General features: G+C 35.4%; 3 protein-coding genes and 1 long non-coding RNA gene across 4 annotated transcripts; 2 read left to right on the forward strand and 2 right to left on the reverse strand.

The window, feature by feature from the left end:
- Positions 1 to 509: 509 nt before the first annotated feature.
- Positions 510 to 2,649, reverse strand: LOC144430828 (uncharacterized). The gene is made up of 3 exons (XR_013479747.1): positions 1,840 to 2,649; positions 1,420 to 1,536; positions 510 to 998 (listed from the first exon to the last, which is right to left on the reverse strand). It is a non-coding gene; the product is annotated as an uncharacterized LOC144430828 (long non-coding RNA).
- Positions 2,650 to 5,130: 2,481 nt separating this feature from the next.
- On the forward strand, positions 5,131 to 6,617 carry LOC120337753 (zinc finger BED domain-containing protein 5-like). The gene is made up of 2 exons (XM_078118422.1): positions 5,131 to 5,704; positions 6,193 to 6,617. The coding sequence occupies exons 1-2, from the start codon at positions 5,131 to 5,133 to the stop codon at positions 6,615 to 6,617; spliced, it is 999 nt and encodes a 332-aa protein (XP_077974548.1).
- A 1,140-nt stretch (positions 6,618 to 7,757) lies between these two features.
- On the forward strand, positions 7,758 to 14,173 carry LOC120330505 (alpha-soluble NSF attachment protein-like). Its single transcript, XM_039397476.2, has 5 exons — positions 7,758 to 7,952; positions 9,036 to 9,194; positions 9,658 to 9,780; positions 10,365 to 10,591; positions 12,569 to 14,173. Exons 1-5 carry the CDS (start codon positions 7,803 to 7,805, stop codon positions 12,789 to 12,791), a joined length of 882 nt encoding a protein of 293 aa, XP_039253410.2. The 5' UTR covers positions 7,758 to 7,802; the 3' UTR covers positions 12,792 to 14,173.
- A 784-nt stretch (positions 14,174 to 14,957) lies between these two features.
- LOC120330504 (heat shock protein 75 kDa, mitochondrial-like) lies at positions 14,958 to 18,216 on the reverse strand. The gene has a single exon (XM_039397475.2). It carries the CDS (start codon positions 17,748 to 17,750, stop codon positions 15,609 to 15,611), a length of 2,142 nt encoding a protein of 713 aa, XP_039253409.2. The 5' UTR covers positions 17,751 to 18,216; the 3' UTR covers positions 14,958 to 15,608.
- Positions 18,217 to 21,865: the final 3,649 nt, after the last annotated feature.

Here is a 21,865-nt window from a genome sequence, read left to right on the forward strand (position 1 = left end):
TTGGGCAGGCTTTCCATAGCCCTGTTTAGTTATTATTAGTTAAGTTATGCTAAGACGTTGTTGAAAAATGTATAAGTAAATTATTAAACACTTGTAGATCCTTACCACGGATATGGGCCGTGAGACGAAACCATGAAAACGCCCAGAAAATGAGTTTCGTAGCGCACATCTGGTAACTAAATAAATTCTTCAGTTTTGTGTGAAAACGAACATAATGAACGCATTACAGCTTGTTCCACAATCCTGGTGCGAAATTGAATATAAGAGGTTCCCGGAAATTCAATAACCATAAGTTTACAACGCATTCATAAGAACTATACAATTCGAGAGCACTACAGCACACTAACACAAATGTATTCCTGTAATGTTTTGCCTGACCAAAATCGGACTTCCTCAGTCAATCATAATTTATTAGGTAGATTACGAAAAATATGGCATACATGTAACCAACAACAAAAAATACTTTAATTGTGTGACAGGAGTCGGGAGTGACCTCGAAAGCAGCGACACCAACAACGCTGATTCACATTTTAGAATAAATTTTATGTAATAACCACAAGCAGTTTACAACAAGAACAGCATAAAAAGCTACATCCATTTTATAGAAGCTATCAAGTATCAAACGTATTTATTTTTAAGCAATGAAGTCACAAATTAACATCGTGAGCACGAAAACACAAATAAATCAGTTATTTCTCACTTAGAAATTTACCGCAAAAGTCAAGAAAATTAAATGAATGTACAATATGTACATAACATAGTGAACAGAAATATTACAATTTACAATTAATCTTTTTTTAGTTTATGTGGTTATGTATTTGAACAAAGGCAATAATATTTCTAGAAACAGGACTACGACACTAACAAATGTCCGAAAAAAAAACAAATGTATGATACTTATTAAATCAACTGTAATATCTAATTCACTTTCTTCTGAATTGTTTTCGAAATCCACTATCTCAAAAATCGACTTTTCCTCTATAGGTGTACTGTGATTTCTGCAGTCAATACAAAAACAAAAATCTGTGCAATTTAAGTTGATTTTGGCACACTTTCATAAATTATTTTGACTATTTTTCTTTGCAGTTTGACAACTCAAGAACTGATTTGAGGGCCACATGCTTCTTCAGTGAATCATTGTTGGGTGGAGAGTATAATCCTTATGTTTGACAGTGTTAAATAGACGTGCCCTGGTATCATTTACATTCTTCATATCCTCTTCAAATTCCTCAGCTTTATTTATTAATACCTCGTTAACCTCAAAAGATCTTCATAGTCGAGGGAAAAAAAAGAATTGAAAATCTCAATGAAGTCTCCAACATGAATTTGATGGGCAGTTCCAATTGCAGAAAAGTGCTAAAGTATTTCAATATGAATAGCCCATCTAAGCTGTTGGCAACTATTATGATTCTCATATACCTTTAAGCTTCAAGACTTCTTGTTTAATCCATTTTATAGCACTGATAGCAGCGGGGATCAGAGCCTGCGTTAGGTCGGATTGGTGGAACATTGCCGTTTTCTTTTGTAGTACAGTATCTAAAATAAGGAAGAAAATAATATTTGGAGCAGCATGATTTTAAAAATACCCCTAAATACTAACTAATACCTTGAATACATACCGTAATGCATTTTATCTGATGTACTAAATGAGCGTATATATGCTCATTGCATGTTCTACAGTCCAGCAGTGTTTGCATACCATTACTAGACTATATCTACACTAAATTTTGATATATCACAGTCTGAAATGTCCCATGACAGTACAGCAGTATGAGTATGGACTAGGCTATAGACTATATTTTGAAACATCAACTGTTTGTCTACAACTTCATTTCTCACCTCTCAATCATTTCCAATGCTACCGTACCTTTCTTTCCACTCCGGCATAACTTATGATTGCTTCCCAGGTTCTTGTCGACTCTATGAATTTAGATTTAGACTAACCGACATTAGTAAAATTGATTAATTTCTTCTCTTTCACACAACCGTGCATTACAGAAACAGCCATTCATTTCTATTTCCAAATATGCTGTGGCCTATATAGTAGTATAAGTCTGCTGAATAGTCAAGAAGAGTCATTAAATTAATCATAAACATTTCATGCAAGCCAGAAAATATCGTTGTTTGTGACATATTATTCTAGGTCTAGCCTTCCTTGGAGTTACCGCACCGTACCGGTACCTATTTAACAACGTCTTATGAGCTAGTGCTCAACTAAAATTGCTATTTATGGCAAGGATATACAAGTGTTTAATATCTTACCTATACTTTTCAACACCTCCTTAGAATAACTGGACTAATATTACCGGTAACTGAAAAAAACTATGGAAAGGCTACTCAACGCAAAAGCGAGCAGTTGAGTACATCTGATATTCATCCGACCACTGGGGATCCACCTACAGCTGACTAACTTGACTGTTACGTCGTGCAGAAGTCTGCGTTCATTGGCCCATGATACCGGAAAAGCAGAGAAAATAGGACAGATGGTAACACATATTTATTGTAGTAAAAGCGTCTTTTCTGTAAAACGTGCAACTTTTGTAAGTGGGAACAAGGCAATATTTGTTACTAAATTTCTAAGGAACATTTTAAAATCATTTTCAGGTAGTTACCTGATGTGCGCTACGAAACTGAAAGATAAATGTCCTCGGCTCGCGGCCTAGTCGCTCGATGATTTTCGAAGCAATAATCTGTCAGAACCAAGTCGTGCGTGGCGGCGAATCCAACATCGGGACCAAATTTCCGGAGTTGCACGGGGTTGCCCTAACCAACGACTAAGGGCCACTGAGGTGTATATACAACTCAATGCCAAGGACTAACCGGTATGTCAGTCGTTGGGACTAACAGAGAAACCATGTGTCATCTATAGCAGTGCTCTTCAACCGGGTATACTGTATACCTAAGTGTATACCAGACCATAAGTAGGGTATACAATAGGGTTGCCATACCGTCCGGAAAATTCCGGACATGTCCGGAATTTAGGGTTAAATTTTGCGTCCGGGAGGAATTTAAAAAAATGCTCAAATGTCCGGAATTTTACTGCATCTGCAATCGTAATGTGCACACCGCTAATACAGAACATTGTTATTTCGTACCGTGCGCATATTTTTACTACGAGGTTGTATGAAATTGTAATATAACAGAGCGTTTTCCTTATCAATGGTGTTAAAGTTGCAAACTTTGCAAATGCTTTTAGTACTTGTGCAAATGGATAAAACCAATGGAAGAGTTTACTTATTTCAAATGGATAACCTTGAACGAGATACCAAGTTGGAAGGATGTAAAGCAGGGGTTGGCAACCTACGGCCCGCAGGCCGGATCCGGTCCGCGGAGCAATATAATCCGGCCCGCGACGCTTCACTGGATTATAGTAACAAAACAGCTGTTTTAACGATTATATTCTTTACATAACAGAATTAATTTTGCGACACGCGTAGGCTAAATTATGTTATAACCTTATAGCAACTTACCCCCAAATGTACCCCATTTCATGTTAAAAATATGAAAACAAAGTTAATTTCTCTCAAAATTCGAACAAAGACTTTCGTAGGAATCAAATTACACCAGGTTTAAGAACATAACAAGTTCCACCCAGTCATTATCAAATTAAAATCTATATTCTCAAGACCTTTGGCACTGATTGAAATAATTATATCTAAGTTCCCATCCGTACGATGTACATAATTACCCTTGTTGAGATAATAGGAATTTCTGTTTATAACGTGAATCACGAGCTCACGTTTACAGCATTTAATTGGATTTATGATCAACGTATAAATATGACTCCGATATCTTTCGATAAGGAGATGGAAAAGAGGGAAGACGATGTAAATTGTAAACCATTCAAAGCTAGTGTGGATAAATGTTATAAGATTTATATTCTGTGTATCGTGGAAATCTGAGAATAAAATCAAACAGAGTTTTCTAAAGTTTCCTTCATTCACGTGGGCGTTGAAGCTGAAGGGTGAACGGGTAACTTGCAAGTCAGAGACAATCTACGAAATAGCAATATACGGTAATATCATATTCATCTAACAATCATTTATGCTATAACCTAACAAGTATATAATTCACAATTGCACGTTTAATGACCCTATAATTTAATTATAATTACTCAAATGGCAACAAAACGCAGAAAAGTTGATGCTTAGCGCAAATGGTTTAATGGTGCAGAAAATATTCCAATGGTCAGTCTTCGTGCACTGCTCTAAATTTAACTTCTAATCTGTGTGAAAAAGTGTGATTCATCGGCTATCCGTTCGGTTTTCAACATTCTAAAAATATGAGGCCCGCCAATGACTTGCAACCTTTGGTTTTGGCCCGCGAGCGACAAAAGGTTGCCGACCCCTGATGTAAAGCCTTGCCTGGAAAATCTGATTAGTAAACGGGTTGATGTGGACGATGATAAATGATTTGACCAATTCTGTAACTTGAAGCAGTTTGTGGAAAGTTACCTACAAGACGAAGAATTTATTAAACTGCCAACGCATGAGAAATGGTGCAAATATTTCGATCAGTCTACGAACATCACATGCCACTCCGAAATTTTAAGGATTGAACAGTTTTCCTTTGCTATTACATCCCACAATGCCAATATTGTAGAGAGAGTCTTTTCACTGATGCAAAGTCAGTGGACTAAAGAGAGAAACAATTTGCGACTATAAAAGGCATGTTGACTCCCCAATATAATTTCAAAGATATGCACTGTAGTGAATTGTTTTCATTTTTGAAATCAGACAAGGAGAGAATGAGGTCTTCAGAAAAATTTGCATGGTCAGGAGAGTAAGTTTGTAGTGATTGTCTTTAATTCGTTTTAAGCATGTAATTGCTGTTCTTCCGTTTTGGCACAATCTAATTCTCATTCTTATTTTTCACTCTGAAGTTGAGATTTTTTCAGTCGACGGCCCGTAGCTATATTTAGAGTGTGCTTACCTGCCTGGTGTGAGATTCTGCTTGTAACTGAAGACAATACTTTTCATTTCGGTAGCTGGCGCTTTAGCATGAGTATCGTACAACGTTAGCATGAGTATCGTACGGCCTTAGCATTTCGGTAGCGCATATATATGGTCTCATGAAAATAGGGACCTCCTGAAAGAAGTATGTGCACCAAGATGGCGATAACATCACATGATGAAAGTTAAACGCCCGTACACAGAACTTGAACGTGTAGTGCTACCTTGTTTAGAAATTGTGGCTGACTTGATTCATGGTGGAACAAAAGCAGTTGACAAGGTCAAAAAAATTGCTGTTTCTGACACTACTGTATGGCGACGATGTGCCGTTATATCCGCAGATTTAAAAGAACAACTAATTCAGAAGTTACTAGAAGCCTCCTCCTTTGGCATTCAGTTGGATGAAAGCACTGATATAAGCAGTGAGTCTCAGCTCATGGTGTTCTGTAGATTTCCGGACATAAAATCTAACAGGATAGTTGAACATTATCTATTTTGTCAACCAGTTGAAGAAAAGGCAACTGCTGAAGCAATTTTCAATAAAATAAACGAGTTCTTTGAAGAAGAAGGGTTAGATTGGTCAAAGTGCAAATCGGTTACAACAGATGGAGCAGCAGCTATGCGAGGCTCACAGAAAGGTTTGATCGAGAGAATTAAGCGAAAGTCTCCAGAATGCATAGGAATTCATTGTATTCTCCACCGCGAGGCATTAGTAACAAAGAAACTTGAACTGAATGCAGGTGACGCTAGTGGTAGGATAGGATTTACATATTTATCCCGGGGGAGAGGAAAGCCGATAAGACGGCTTATCCATATGGCGAACCACGGCCTCTCGTCCGGTTACCATTCCAAGTCGGGTATGGGATTAGTTTTTACTGTATTGTTTGTTTTCGGAAGCATGGACTTGGTGGTGGAGGAAGCCGTAACCGACCAGCGGTTACGTGAACCACCCAACGACGGCGAGGAGTCCAGCAATCCTCTCGCACATAACCATCCCTGCATGGGATTCGAACCTGCGAACCCACGCAGAGTAATTAGAGGTGCGGTGGCGAGCGTATTCCTAACGCTTAGCCCGTTGAGCCACACCGCCGCGCCGGTAAAGAAAATGAATTACACGATGTTCTACGGGAGGTCGTATATTTTGTGAATACGATCAAGAAAAGTTCAAAACAAACGAGACTTTTCTCGAAACTATGCGAGGAAACAGCCGCCACTTCCAAAAAACTTCTTTTACATTCAGAAGTACGGTGGCTGTCCCGAGGAAAAGTTCTTTCTCGTGTGTTTGAACTTCGAGAACAATTAGGGGCGTATTACACTGAACGAGGAGACCAAAAAGCCAACAGGTTTCGTAATATATATTGGATTGCAAAATTAGCGTACATGGCGTCGATTTTTGATCGTTTGAATCAAGTGAACGTCAGTCTTCAAGGGAAGGGAGGTGATATATTTCGATCGACTAGCAAAATCAATGCTCTGAAGATGAAAATTCAACTCTGGAAAAATAATGCTTCTTCGAGAAACTTCATTGACTTTCCCCTGTTAAGTCAATATTTGAAAGAGTCTGGGTGGGAGTTTGAGGACGTTTCAACGATAAATACCATGGTTATGAACGAATTGCCGAAACTATGCAAGAACAAAGAAGCCACTGAAACTACACTAAATTAATTGCGTCTGTCAGTAAAAACTAAAAGAAGCATTTATAATGACTCGCCCCGCCACTTCGATTTTAGTTTTTATACAATCTGTTCCTAACATTTATTGCTCATTTTAGCTTTAAATAAACATTGGTAATTGTAAGGTATACAAAGTTCTCGTAAAATTGTAAAAGGTATACCACGAAAAAAAAGGTTGGAGAACACTGATCTATAGTGTCATGGCAGCGTTAGGAGTGCTCGAAATAAGTAACACTAGAGGGACCAAAAGTGACTCAGTCATCATTATAAAAAGGACGAGCTCGATCAAAATAAACCTGCAGTATTTATTTCAGAGCTGCGGTTCTTTCAGTTCCGAATTTCTATAATTCTTTTTATTCTATAATTCAGATTCAGAACAGAACTTTGTATATTGAAATAGCTTGTTCAACTACAGAACTACCGGTACCGGTAACTTACCTGATAAATAAAATGAACAGTTACAGAATTACGATATATACCGTAACGTTACAGGTACCGGTATCTCTGTATACTACAGGGGTAGTCTACCGTAGTCCGTGTATACTGATACTGTGGTGTATAAGTATAACAGTAACGTATACGGTTATAAGTTTATTTCGACTCCATAATCAGCAATAGACAATTAAAATAATTGATAAAAACAAAATAAATAAAACTGATTATAGAATCGGGAAAGCAAACGAAACCTCAAGTAAGGTTTAAAGCGTACAGATTTTAGCCTAGTTCTGTAGGTGGGAAGTTATCGATAAAATAAGTACGGTACTTTAGTATGGTACCTAGTCTGGTGTTCGCTTACCGGTACCCAAAAGTATTAAAACTAATTAAGGCACGCACACACTGACATACAATCATCAAGACTGAAACATGATAAGATCGGGAGTAAAAAAAGCGAGAAAATAAAATCCAATTAGCCTACTCAGTAAAAAAGAAAAATATAGGGTACATGGTCTGGAAATACCGCCTTGGTTTTGCGGCAGCTGCAGACGCCACAGAATACTTAAAACTGCACTTGATGGAATTAGTCAACAAGAGTTATATAATGTGGATAGAAAAATATTCCTCAAAAGATATCATCAAGCTGATTACTGGTACTGTAAGTTCGTAACATTATATTTGTATATCTGTATTATAGTCTGATAGTATAAGTTAGATTTGTTACAAACATTAATATCGAACTATGGATAAAGAACAAGAGGCCTGCCAGTTGATGGCTGAGGCTGAGAAAAGCCTCAACTCATCAAAGGGATTTTTCTCTAAATTACTAGGATCTGGATCTAAACAAGAAGAAGCATGTGAAAAATTTGTTCGGGCAGCAAATATGTTTAAGGTGAATTTGTATGATATCTTTACATCTCAGCTTGTAGGCTACTGTACATCATTTCTTCTACTATCATTATTCTGATATTAGTTTTTAAAGTCAATAATTTTTGTAACAGTATGCAGTACCGTATGCCACAGTTCTCCGATTCCAAGATATCTTGACATTTTGTTCAATAAAACTTTTACTTGATTTGTCTATGAAACGAGGCCATCTGGCATGACGGCAGCTCAGGAAGGTTTTGACAATATTGGTTGATGTCCCTCCTTCATACCTTTCAATCATGTTTGGTGTCCTATTGGTGCAGTATTTATAGATAGCTTCTATAGCCTCACATGGTTTCACAATGCATGTTTAGTTTTGACTTGATACTGCTTGTGAAAACAAATCTGTGTGTGTGATTTCTATGTGGAATTTTACTCATCATAATAATACAAGAATTAAATTGATCAATTTAATCTGTTGCTTTAAGGAGAATACTTTGAAACATGCAGTAATTTTTTTTGATCTTCGATCCACTTTCAGTATACCTGATATCTTGGAGATCTTCATCCTGTCACAAACTATTTCCAAATAATACACAGCAGAAAATAGGTGTCACTTTATATGCGATCTCAGTAATTTAGTATTATGTTATTATCTGACCCTAAATTAACGGTGACATGGTTAGGTTCAGGAATTGAACTCAATGAAAAATTATGAAATTCGTTGAACGCATACGAAAGTGTCACCACAATTGATCCCACTTTAATATTCGATTGAGATCATGTGTGGCTAGTGAGATCACATACCAAAGTAGTTATTTGATGCTGAGATCGCATACCGAAATAGCATCAGAAAATACTATAAGTAATATCAAAATTTGTGTATCTTATGTTATTGGGTACGTGCATCTCAGCTCAGCTCAATTTTCTTAATTTGCCGATAAAACTGTAGTCTTTCCAATGTAGCATAAAATTATAACATATCTTATAAATCTATAAATTCAATTTGAATATGCATTTCATGCATTAATGACTTTTTACCGTATAGTAATTTCAGATCATAGGTTATCGTCGTTATATATAATTTTTCGTTTGTTCTTTGCTCCAGATGTTGAAAAAATGGAACGAAGCAGGAAATGCATTCTGTAAGTCTGCAGATATTCAACAATCACTACAGAATAAACACGAGTCGGCTTCCAATTTTGTTGATGCTGGGAATTGTTATAAAAAATCAGATGCAGATGCGGCTATCAAATGTTTGACAAGGGTGAGATGAACATATTATTGCTTAGTAGGATTGTACGTTTTTGGTTAGTTTAGTAAAAACTTTATTTTCGCATTAGAATCACAAAAAAATGATTTGTGTTATCTAGTTTTTTTGCAAAGAAATTTGATTTGATCAAAGATCCTGTTATTCTAGTAACAGGTAATAGGATACGAATAGTTTGAATTTTGAAGAATGGGAATTTATAATTTTGCTCATTTCCATTGCCTCCAGTAATTATAGAAGGTTTGTGCATTGGCTCGGCCATTTCCATTCCTTATTACGGTTAATAAATCGAAATATAATTAATTAAACTATGATAGCCAATGTCTTGCATTCATGCAAAACTATGCATAAATTTGTGTATAATGTTTCTATTCTAACTTTTATTTACAAATTGACTATCGCCACATAAAATAAATATACAAATGATTTTATGAAAACATAAAAATAATGTTTAATACAGGCTATTGATATTTATACTGATATGGGGAGATTTACAGTTGCTGCAAAACATCATATATCCGTTGCGGAAATTTATGAAAACGAGACTTCAAAACTTGAAGAAGCCATTTCTCATTATGAGCGAGTAGGTCTATTTTTTCACATATTCTTCTTATACATTTTATTATTTTGTTGTGTAAAATGACCATTCTGATTTTACAATTCGTTTGATGTTATTTCAGAATACAGCACAATGTTATTCACAAAAACTATCACTGATAATAAATAACATGTGAAAATTGGAGGCTGTATAATATTGATATGACTGGTAAATGTGTTTTTTAAAACTTCATGTATAATTTAAAGCCATTGACATAGAGATTTCGACTAATGGGTTCCGATATGGCTTGTATTAGGTTACAGATTTGATTTGATGGGGTAATAAAAATGATAGCACCAACATTATATGCCAGGTGTGAAAGTAAATTGTGAGTTCAAATAAAGTGGGAAGTTGGATGTTATTCGAATTTGTAATCTGAGCATTTATTAGAATTGATCTAGAATTAACTTAACATTGTACACCACTGATCATATACATTTTTGAAGATTCAAGAAAGTATTTTCAAACAACCTTGCAGGCAGCATAAAATGTTTTCTTTTAGGTTGGGCAGGCCTGCTCACTGTATAGTACTTCCACCACAATATTAACCAAAATTTCTGTTTGTATAGGCTGCAGATTTTTATAAGGGCGAAGATTCGACGAGTAGTGCAAATAAGTGCTGGTTGAAGGTGGCGGCCTATGCAGCTCAGCTTGAGCAATATACAAAAGCCATAGAATTATATGAGCGTGTTGGAATGTCATCAATGAATAGTCCGTTGTTAAAATATTCGGTGAAAGAGTACTTCTTCAAATCAGCACTCTGCCATTTTTGTTTGGGTGGAACAATCGATGCAATGTAAGTGATTTACATGTTACTATTGATTTATTGACTTAATAAATTGAGTCTAAATCTCATTAACTTTGAGGAAATATGAACTCACTCACAAGCACCTGAGTCGGGATGATCTGTACGGATTCAGTCTCCGAAAAATCTGTTAAATTGCCTTATCCAACTTACTGAATGCCTTTAGGTAGGATTATCAAAAATTTTATTTATAGAGAAAAATCACCATATTCATGATTATTCACAGTTGAATGAAAGCACTGAGAATTCTAGACGTCGTATTTACAATCGAGATTAAAACTATTAAGTTGGGGGCTGGGGCATTACAGCAGTGCCAAAGGTGACACTACCTTGACTACGGACTCATTCCATACCGTTCCAAATCCCCACGATGACAGTTCATAATTTATTAAGCGTGTCTGGCCATTTACAAATCGGGTATCAGTGAAGTAGGTGACTACCTTATCGTCTGTTTCTATAATGTTGACTTGTATAAAGTGGTTTGTACTATGGTGCAGCAGATGTTGGAATTTGATGTTCAAAATCAGCCATATTTTATTAATTTTATTCAAAGGAAATAGATAAAGCTTAATCATATGAAATGGTGATATTTTCGTACTAAATATCAGATATAAAAGTAACAGCGTTATCAACTCATTATCAGGGAATAAAAGTTTCAACTTTCAATCTTAAATAATCAGACCATTGTTTTTTTGTTAATCATATTTACGTCAATTATGATTATGAGATAATCACTCATTTCCTGACAATTGTTATTGTGAGTCAGAGAACTGTGAAAGCTGAAAAAGTCAGCTGACTATAAATAATTTAGTGTGGGATGCATACTTCAAATCACCTGGGTATCCTTGAATATGAATCATTTTACAAAGTATTTATTCAACTGGGTCTTTTAAAAAATATTGTGAATGAAGAATGAAATTCCTTGTGAGGGTTTACCAGAAGATAAGTCTCGAGCAACAACAGAACAGAAAAGTATATTTTGCTATCATCAAAGTGTTGAGACTTTCACATACTGGTTTATTAACCATGGAAGTGGACTTGTGGGGAAAAAATTCTTTTCTCTCCAGGACTCCAGCTAATGGATCAATCAATTTCAATCTGTAATTCTACTTTACTACTGTATCTATGTATTTGGTGATATAGTATGAGATTTCATAATATCAGCATAAATATATAAATGTGTGTAACTCATGCCTCTGATTACTGTAATATTCCTAATTTTTCTTGTCTTGGCTTCAACTGCTATCAGGTAATGTGGGTAAAAGTTGTTTTGACAGAAAAAAAATTTAGAATAATGATCAGATCTAATGCATTTGCAAAGACTATAAATTTACACCATTTTTACAATTTGATTCAAATTCAGTTCAAGTTTTTAATAGTTATAGATGGAAGTAGTCGAAAGAAAGCTATTACTTCAATTCTTTTTTTTCAAATTTTCTCACAGGTTTTATGAGGCTTGATATTTTATCTGAAAAGAAGACATTTTGTTCTGTATTACTAGTCCACCTTCATATCGTTCTTCTACAGTTCTACCCATGTTTTCGGCAAATACAGTGCTCTCAGTCCTTCCTCCACTGATTCACGATCTTCGTGTCTATGTATATGAGATTTTAGCATTACCCACTTATTATAATTGTGATAAAGATGATACTAAATGTCCAAAAGGCAATAGACTATTCTCAGCAACCTAAATTAGTGTTAGGGAGAAAATTGCTAAATATTGGAAGCAAACTATCAGAAATGTAATCCCTGTTTCGTTGCAATCTAATTAGATTCATCTATTTTATTCATGAGGTTCCAATTTAAATTGCCTGCCTTGCCTTGAAACAAGGGTTCGTGGTTTAGGGTAAATTACATGCGTCACTATCGGTAGGCCTAACTACATAGTCCGCACCATTTTAGTTTTTATTTATGTTAATTACTATTTTGTTCTGTGAGGCTTATTAATTTTATAATTTCTTCTTAAAGGCAATCATTGGAGAAATACGAAGGTCTCTTTCCAGCATTTTCTGACAGTAGAGAATGCCAATTGTTGAAGAGTTTAATCGAGACACATGACAACCAAAATTCTGATGCATTTGCGGAAGCAGTTGCAAAATATGATTCGATATCTCGCATTGACCAGTGGCTGACCACAATCCTTCTACGAATCAAAAAGACAATAGGGAATGATGATGAAGATCTTACATAGCTTTGTTTGACTTTAAACAGTATTTGAGATGAATTCTGGTACAAGTATTTGTTAATACTTAGTCTATTATATATAAATAATAATATTATAACAAGTTTACAGTCAAAACAAGAATCTTTCTCATTAATAATATATCATTGTAAAATATTCTAACTAAGAGGGTTTCTTGCTAAATAATTCAGGGCCCGAAAATTTCACTTCTATAATGAGCTACCAAGCATAAAGATTTCTTCATCAGTTGTTGTAGACTATTTTACTCATCAGGATAAAAATTTATTACGATCACCGGAACCTTGCCCTAATGATTTTTCCTCAAAGAAGGGCTTCACATTAATTTAAGATTACTCTTACGCCTAGAAAATATTTAATCATAAATATTTGAAAATGGCCATTCATTATGAACTTCATACATATTTCATACAGTTTTTATTAATAAAAATCACAGTAATAAATCCTATAAAAAATGATTTAAATTGTTATATCAGTGTAAACTAAGTGAGAAAAACCTGATTATAATCTGACTGTTAGATTGCTCGAAAATAAGGGAACAATGGACAAAAAGTCATGAATTTTTTCTATCATATATAATACAAATTCGACTATGGCTATTTTTTTCTGATCATAGCCTGCTTATTGTCTTATTTACATCTAAAAAGTAATTGATTTTATTTACTTTATCAAAGCAGTGATTTTATCCATTTCAACACCCCGGGCATGAACGTACATAATGTGTAAAGAAAATCCAATTGCGACTCTGAATTGTTGTAAGAAGCTTAATAATTTTTCACCTTAATGGTAAACAATTCACACAGTTTAATTCAACTCGGTAGACTATGTGATATCCATATCTTCATAAAAAGGATGATACATACAGTCCTAGGCAATGTTGTAAATTTGCCATGAATGAATGTTTATCCACTAAGTCTATAGTGTTAATATGGTGACATGTTGTCTGTCTATTTTGGGCATAAAGATATAGTTCTTCTGTTCATTTATATAGTATATACTATATAGCAATATTGGAGACCTTCGACCGTATTTGTCTAATTCTTTGCAGCGACTTTGTTCAATGCTAATGTTCGCAGGTTAGACCCTTGGGAGTACGTTTGATATTTTAGAGACTGTTGTTAGAATACATACAGCATAAAGTGCAATATTACCCCCAGAATGAGTAGATGAAACTGGGACTTTTGTGTACTTCCGTGGTTCCCGGTGTCCTTGATAACCCTTTAGATGACGCAGGTTGGAATTCGTACATACTTTACTGCGTCCTCTTATATTCTAATATAGAAACATGGTGGTCATCTGTGTGTGATATTATAACATTCTAGATTTAAGTCTCATTTTATGTGATTTGCATTCAATAAAAACTATCAAAAACATTCCAGTGGCTTGTTGTTTTTATTATCTAATCTGTTTTCAAAGTTGCTGGCCAAATGTAATCAATATATATAAGTGGATTAGTGATTGGTGGTGGTCTCAAAGTTTGTGATCAATATATTTTTATTTGTTATGGTATTGATTTACAAAATCTGTTCTTTTATATTGCAGGTTGATTTGAGCCATTTTAGGTACTGGTGGGTTTATAATATAACATATGTTGGTTTTATTTTCCCTTTCCATTAACCAAGGCCTATAAAAGCACTCTTTTTGATAGTAGGGCCAGTGGCATACTGTTAGTCGAAGCAACGATGGTTCTTTTTACTGCATTTCGCTATTGCAATATATTCACATCCAGTGGTCATAGGTCGTCATATTATTAGGCAGCCGGACAGGTAACGATTTTCCATGATAAATGTTAAGAAAATTAGCATGGAAACACAGGATTCCAAAGAGTGGACAACTCCTCTGGTAAACATGGATTACTCAGTCATCTGTTCCCAACCACCCATCTTGAAAGAGAATTCATATTTCTACATATCATATTATGATCTGTTTCCTGAAATTAATTATTTCAGTAAAAGTCATTTTTATTCAATTGGGTACATTTTATTGATTGTGGAACAAATAGGGCCAGGAGATTAACAGTTAAATGTTTAGGAATTGTTATACCCAATAACGAAAATTCCGAATAACATCAAATCGTAGGTTTAGGAGTTAACACTCAAACAGCATTCCCAACCTTTATGAAATGTTGACGCAGGAAGAATATCACGAATTGCAATGCTGGTAAGATAATCTTTTTAATGCAATTTGTATCGAATAACCTGAAGTGTCCAACTTTGTGTAATGGAAACAGAAATTGCTCTATATTGGAGATGCAATACGCAAGTGCAACTGCTCACATCACATTTTCTAATATAATATCAGTTAGCTAGATCGATATGGAACAGGGGTGTGCAACCTAAATGCAAAGAACCGGGTGAAACTGTGGGTTGCACCTTTATTTAACAGGGGCTTTGTGGTAGTTGCAGGAACAAAAATTTCGCTTATTGATCTTATGACACGCATTGCTTCGCACAAGCTTGCTGTTCGGGCATTTTATCATCATAATATATTGGACTAGGCCTCGGGTATAGACTTTGCAACACAAAGAGTTTGGAACTACTCGCGCATATCAGATTAAACTAAATTAAAAAATCGTTTCGCAAGCCGCACAATTTTTCTTTGTCTGCTGCCTTCAGTCCCGCAGGTGCCAGGTTTGCACACCCCTGATATAGAATACTGGAAACATTCTTTGTTATGCATACGCAGAAATCGAAACTTATTTATGTATACATGAAATAAAAGAAACCTAACCAATCTTTTTAAAGTTTAGCATTGAAAATGTTATTTATATTATTAAAATATCACTCAGGCAAACCCAAAGTAGCCATATTATAACTTTTCTAGAACTTTTGTCAATAGGTTGTTCAGTCTGCCAACCATGGGTCTGGCATCATCAACTAGCCCAGCTGATACCATGGCATTTTCATATAACTGTTCAAGGGCCAGAGTTGCAAGTTCACTTTCCGTATCGTAAATTTTCCCAAGTTTTATAATGGCTGGATGGTTTACATTAAGTTGGAATACAGGTTTGAATAGCATAGATCGTTCTTTTTCAGAAAGACCTTTAGGATCAGCTAAATATTGGCTACGAATGAAATGTCTCACAGATCCCATTTCCCAAACTGTGACCATGGACGGATGCTTATCAAGTTTTGTTGTGCTTTTAACATCCGTAACTCTATCGCCTAGGACTCCTTTGGCCCATTGTGTGAACTTATCCATTTGCGGTGAAATCGCTTGTGATTCACCATCAGTCTTTGTCCCCTTCTCATCTTTAAACATGTCAGCAACTATTTCATTTTCCACAGAAAAAAGTTGCTTCCCATTGTAGTTCTTCAATTGCAACATCATTATTTCATCATAAGGCTCATAGCAGAAAAGTACTTCCATGTTTTTACTTTTTATTGCTTCATAATACGGGGAGGTCTCAGCCAATTGCCTACTCGGTGCACACAAGTAAAATATGTTACGCTGATCATCTTCCATTCCACTTATGTACTCGTCGAGACTTTTGGTTTCACCTTCTGATGTATTTGATGTTTCATATCTAAGCAGTTGTGCGACCTCCTCTCTTTTTTCCTGAGTGTCTTCTGATAAAACTCCCTCAGTGATGAACATTTTATATGAAGAGTGGAAATTTTTATACTTCTCTGGATCTTTTTTACTTTGATCAACAAAAAATCGTATCAAACGTCCAGTTAAAGTTTGTCGAAGTTTGGCAATCAATGAGCTGTTTTGGAGGAGTTCTCTACTCAAGTTGAGAGGAATGTCCTCACTGTCAACAACACCCCTCACGAACCGAAGCCATTTTGGCAAGAGGTGTTCGGTTTTATCTTGTATCAACACTCTTCTACTATAAAGGGACACTCCTGATTTAGTATCTTTTGCCATATCCACTAAAGAAGGTCGGCTTTCAGGGAAGTAAAACACACTTCGAATGTTTAACGGAGCATCAGTTTTGTAAAACAGTTTATACAAGTAGTGATCAGTTTGTGAGCCTGACAAATATCTGAAAAAATTCAAATGCATATCTTCATCAATTTGACTCGGTTCTTGTGTCCACAAGGGTTGGACCGTATTTAGTTGAACTCCATCAAGTTTTACTGGAAAACTGACAAAATTGCTGTATTTCTGTACTATTTCTTTCACAGTACCATCAGTCGCAAACTGTCGACAATCCGGCTTGAGGGTGATTATGATTTTTGTTCCAGGTAATACATCTTCGGCTTCTGATATTTCGTAGGAAACACCACCTTCAGAAGTCCACATAAAACCTTTCTCTTCAGAATTGTGTGGCTTACTGAAAACAACCACTTTCGAACCCACCATAAATGCAGAGTAGAATCCAACACCAAATTGTCCGATAATAGAATTTGCACCTTTGCCTTGACTCTTCAATTCCTCAAGAAATTTTTTTGAGCCTGATCGAGCAATTACTCCAAGATTCGAAACGAGGTCTTCTGCAGACATACCGATGCCATTATCCTGAATTGTAATTGTGTTTTCATATTTGTCAAGATATATGTTAATTTCTAGGTTTTCTTCACTACTGGCTACATCCTGTTCACTGAGTTGTTGGTAACGATATTTTTCTAGTGCATCACTACTGTTAGAAATAAGCTCTCGAATAAAAATTTCATTTTCAGAGTAAAGTGATTTTGCAACAATATTTAGAAGTTCTGCAGTCTCCGCTTGAAACTCATATTTGTCTGCTTCCCCAACTGCATGCTCCTTTGCTTCATATTGTTGCTTGTTTTCTTCATTATGTTCCAGATTTTCATTAGTCTGAGTAGTTGAATATAGTCTCACATAACTGTTGCGTGGTTGAGGCATCCCGTTTGTTGTATATGGAAGATATTTATAATCAGATTTTACTCCCATGCTTGCTAGTGCTTTCATGTGATTCCGCACAACCCGAGATGGGAGACTTAGACTTTTCAGCATATGTGATGTTAAAGATCGAGCAGCCATTATTGTATTATGTAACTCTGCGGGCTTGAAAACAGTTAAATTTGAACTTGGATAGATTGAAATGAAAAGTACCGATTATCATTTACACTCACGAGCATGTAATTTTAACGGATGGCGAGCAACTACCGGAACATGCTGACCTATAGTGTCATGAAATGGAGACTAACTCACTGTGGTGAATGGATTAGATACGCTATATTGCTGTATATATAAGGTTAGCTAGGGGTTATATACAGATAGGGTAGCTTACCCACTTTGCGGCCACGACCTATTCGCTTCATCGATTAATTTGATGCCGAAAAAGTTAACAAATCGCGATGATATTTCTCATGCGTTATCGTCCACTTATCCCTCGTAGCTCTGCGAAATTACACTAAAATGCAGCAACAAACAAAAAAGTTACGACTGAAAACCCAACCGAAGAAAAAAAGCCGACCATTTTTTCATGTCACCCATTGTCCCTCCAAAAAAGCTATAGATACTATACCAGACCCGAATGTTCTGTTGCCATTCGGAACTACCTACTTATTTGAAAGGACGTTTTCATACATAAAGAACAAACACAGAACAAGGCTAGAAGTAGAAGAAGATCTTCGAGTTACCGTCTCCCAAATTGAACCTCGAATTGACATGTTGTGTTCAAAACACAAAGCTTATAATTCGCATTAGTCATAATAAACGCTATTATTCACGATTTTATGTGTTAAGTTTCATATAATTTTATGCAAGAAAATTTCTAGTGTCAATAATAGTCTTGAAATCAATAACTAGCCTAATTACATGTTTACCAAATGCTTGGGTCGCGAGAAATTAGAAAAAAAATTTTTGGGTCGCGCTGAAAAGTGGTTGCAGACCTCTGTACCGTACAGTCGTACACCGGTACAGCAGCAACGATTACCCTTCGGCACAGTGGCTAAGCTACGGTACCGGTACCATATTGGGCTCATTTACCGGTATTTGTTTCATTCTCGAGCTAAATCATATACCGTAAGCTGGTAAGGCAGCACCTCACTTGCGACCGTATTCACTACCTATGGGCCTACGGTACGAGCTGGACCACGTGTTGGTGTCAGGAGCTAGAAGCCACAGTGACTATGCTCGAAGCAACATAAGTCAAAGCAATGACATTAAACAACATGATAGGCAACTCTGACGTCACTCCATAAGACTACATGCGAAAGATTGTATTTCATGATACGCTCCAATGCACATATTTCTCATCGCCTTTCGCGACCGTTTTCCGCTCGCTTTTGCTACTCGGCGTCTTCTTTACGTGTAGTACCTGCCTTTTTGCGCTTGTAACAAAAGAAAATAATCTCTATATCTAAGAAGTTTTGCTCACTTGGAAAGCTGGAATGGCAGACAAGCTGTAAAGAGTAATTCTGGACATCATAGACGTTTTTTTTATCATAGAAGATTACAAACGCGATAGCGTGAAGATTTGTGTGGGACATTTTGCAGATAATGACAAAGTTCAAAGTTAGTAATTTTAATGTTTGCGTTTAAACATTGAAATTTCATTTAAAGAGGGTGTCATACAAAACAACAAAACTGTTTATACTTCTCGTAACGGCGCTGTGATACAATTCCATAACACAAAGTTTGCACCTATCGAACTTGCTTTAGTTGGTGAATTTATTAGACATATTACATATTTAGTTAATCGTAGGTAACATTGCTGGTACATAATGCCTCGTAGATAAGTATGTGTCTAAACTTAGGAATTTAGCTCATAGCCCACTAATTAATATTATCTTCTATGCAGGAGATTGCAGGGCTGATTTAACTTGCAGCCTTACCGATCACCTGACGATGCTCATTTAGTTTGGCTCGAATAAGTCTTCTTGAAAGACTTGTGTGAATGGAAACTAACTATATGTTTTTCCTTCCTCCGATTTTAAACGACAAATTTATTCTGAGGGATTTCGCATATAATTCTCATTGATTGTTGGCTGTTTATAATTCCTATTAATTGTGAATTCTGATTATAACAGAGAGTTAAAAAAATTTTTACGTAATTTACTGGCACCTTTTTCTTGTCAATACTCCAAGCTGAGGTAATAAACAAGACAATACATTTATGTCATCTGGAAGCAAAATATGCACACTAATTAAAAGTTTGACACATTGAGATAATACATCGTGACAGAAAATAAAAGTTAAAGATATGTATGACCATCACATGGTAATTAAAATTAAAAAAAAATTAATAGGGGCTGCGGAATATGAAAAGTTCAAGACAAAGAAAAGAACAAAAGTTCATAGCTCATGAACCCTCAATTTTGCCTCCATTGCTTTGTGAAGGACAATATATTCCGAGTTGCTAAATTGGTTTACCTTTATGATAGCAACGATTTTGTATTTAAAAAAAAGCGAGATTTTTTTCAATTTAATTGAAGTGATATTATTTCCCAAAGCAATGCTTGAATCGTCTAGAATAGATCAGTGGTGTCAAACTCATGGGTTTTTGAGAGCCGCATTGCATGTTGGAAATTGTAAAAAGGACCGCAACAGTTTTTAATAATGTATCCTTGAAAGATATTTTCAAGATAGTTTTAGTTGGTGACATATATTGGGATGCAACTAAACAGTTGGATTAAGTTTTATTATTTTCTTTAATTTCAAACGCAATTACATATTAATATTTGCATTGCACTGTATTTAATACAGAAAATCATACAATTCTATGTACAGCCATCAAAATCATTTTTAACAAGCTTTGGCTAAGGAAAGAATAATACATACACTAAAAAAATGACTTAATCTAAACATTTGGACCTAAAATCAACAAAAATACTACAGTATAATTTCAATGTTTTTCAATTACATTTGTCCTGACGTTTGGCATCTGTTTTGTGTCACCAGCATACTAAAGCCGGGCTGAAATGATTTTATAGTACCAACTCTAACTAACGAGGTCACATGATCATGGGTTAATCTGGATCTTCGCGAATGTTTAATTAATTCCAGTAATGCAAAAAAGTTACTTTTATCATTTCATGTATAGATCAGTAAAAAAACAAATGACAGATTTTTTCGACAAGACATTTCGCGCCACATTGCATGGCATAGGATTGCTTGAATTATTATTGATATTTAGTAACTAAGTCGTTGAATAATTATATTAATATACAAACACATGGAAATTTTCTGTTCGAAATTGGTCTTTGAATTTGTCATATTGACTGCTGAGCTTATTGTGTTTTTTCATTGTACTGATGAAAATATGACAAATTAAACAATGTGCTTCAGAGAATTTCGTGAAATGCAGAAATATTGCAACTCCCATTTTCTTCGAAAATGCCACCTTCTTCATGTACTTTGCGTTTAATTTAATCACTCAAGTGTTTTATTCAAGTATTTTTTTGCTAGCTTGATGTGTATTCTTAAATGGGTCAAAATGTGAACAGAAAAAATTAATTTTTTAAAACTACTTTCAGTAAATTGTTTTCTGTGTGAATATTCAATTTTACCTTAAAAAGTTTGAAAAATCTGATACATTTAGATAAAAAAAACTTCCAAAATACTATTACAATTATTGTTAAGCGTTCGATGGCCGCACTGGAAGTTCTCTGGGGCCGCGAGTTTGACATCCCTGGTCTAGATTGAAGCTGTCCAAAATATATAACAGTATTTTATCATGAATAATGAATATACCCTTTCCTGAATTTCTTCTATAGTACTACCAAAAGTTGATGAACCAAATATAACACGGGTGTAGTTAGTGACCCGTTATCCTCATTTTTCAAAGCTGTTTTGAATACGTCTGGCATGTTTTGTGCCTTTTCACAAACAAGACCGCTTGTGCAATCTTATGCTTTTCAATATCTCATGTTTAATGTGAAAATGTTTTACTGAATTTGGTATATAAACCAACTAATAAAGGGGTTTAGTCAGAAAATTACAAGCATTCGTGGCTCCAAATACTCGAGAGATCAGACTATACAATATAGACCGGTATGAGTGAAATGTTAGGTGAATTTGTTAACCCTGTGATTCAATACGCAAATAAAAGTGAATGAGCAATGGTATCTTACAGCAATGGGTATATATCTTCACTGATTAAAAAAATCTAAATGGAGGTGCATGAACTTTTTGAAACCATAAGGGGTAAG

The sequence above is a fragment of the Styela clava genome, chromosome 12 (genome assembly GCF_964204865.1).
Source record: "Styela clava chromosome 12, kaStyClav1.hap1.2, whole genome shotgun sequence".
Taxonomy (NCBI): domain Eukaryota; kingdom Metazoa; phylum Chordata; class Ascidiacea; order Stolidobranchia; family Styelidae; genus Styela; species Styela clava.

What these genes read in the sequence shown, in the direction of transcription:
- LOC120330504 (XM_039397475.2), bottom strand. Translation starts at nt 17,750, where the DNA reads ATGGCTGCTCGATCTTTAACATCACATATGCTGAAAAGTCTAAGTCTC.
- LOC120337753 (XM_078118422.1), top strand. Translation starts at nt 5,131, where the DNA reads ATGAAAGTTAAACGCCCGTACACAGAACTTGAACGTGTAGTGCTACCT. An exon ending in GAATGCAGGTGACGCTAGTG is followed by an intron (nt 5,705 to 6,192) that starts GTAGGATAGGAT and finishes TTTTACATTCAG; the next exon opens with AAGTACGGTGGCTGTCCCGA.
- LOC120330505 (XM_039397476.2), top strand. Translation starts at nt 7,803, where the DNA reads ATGGATAAAGAACAAGAGGCCTGCCAGTTGATGGCTGAGGCTGAGAAA. An exon ending in GGGCAGCAAATATGTTTAAG is followed by an intron (nt 7,953 to 9,035) that starts GTGAATTTGTAT and finishes TCTTTGCTCCAG; the next exon opens with ATGTTGAAAAAATGGAACGA. An exon ending in CCATTTCTCATTATGAGCGA is followed by an intron (nt 9,781 to 10,364) that starts GTAGGTCTATTT and finishes CTGTTTGTATAG; the next exon opens with GCTGCAGATTTTTATAAGGG.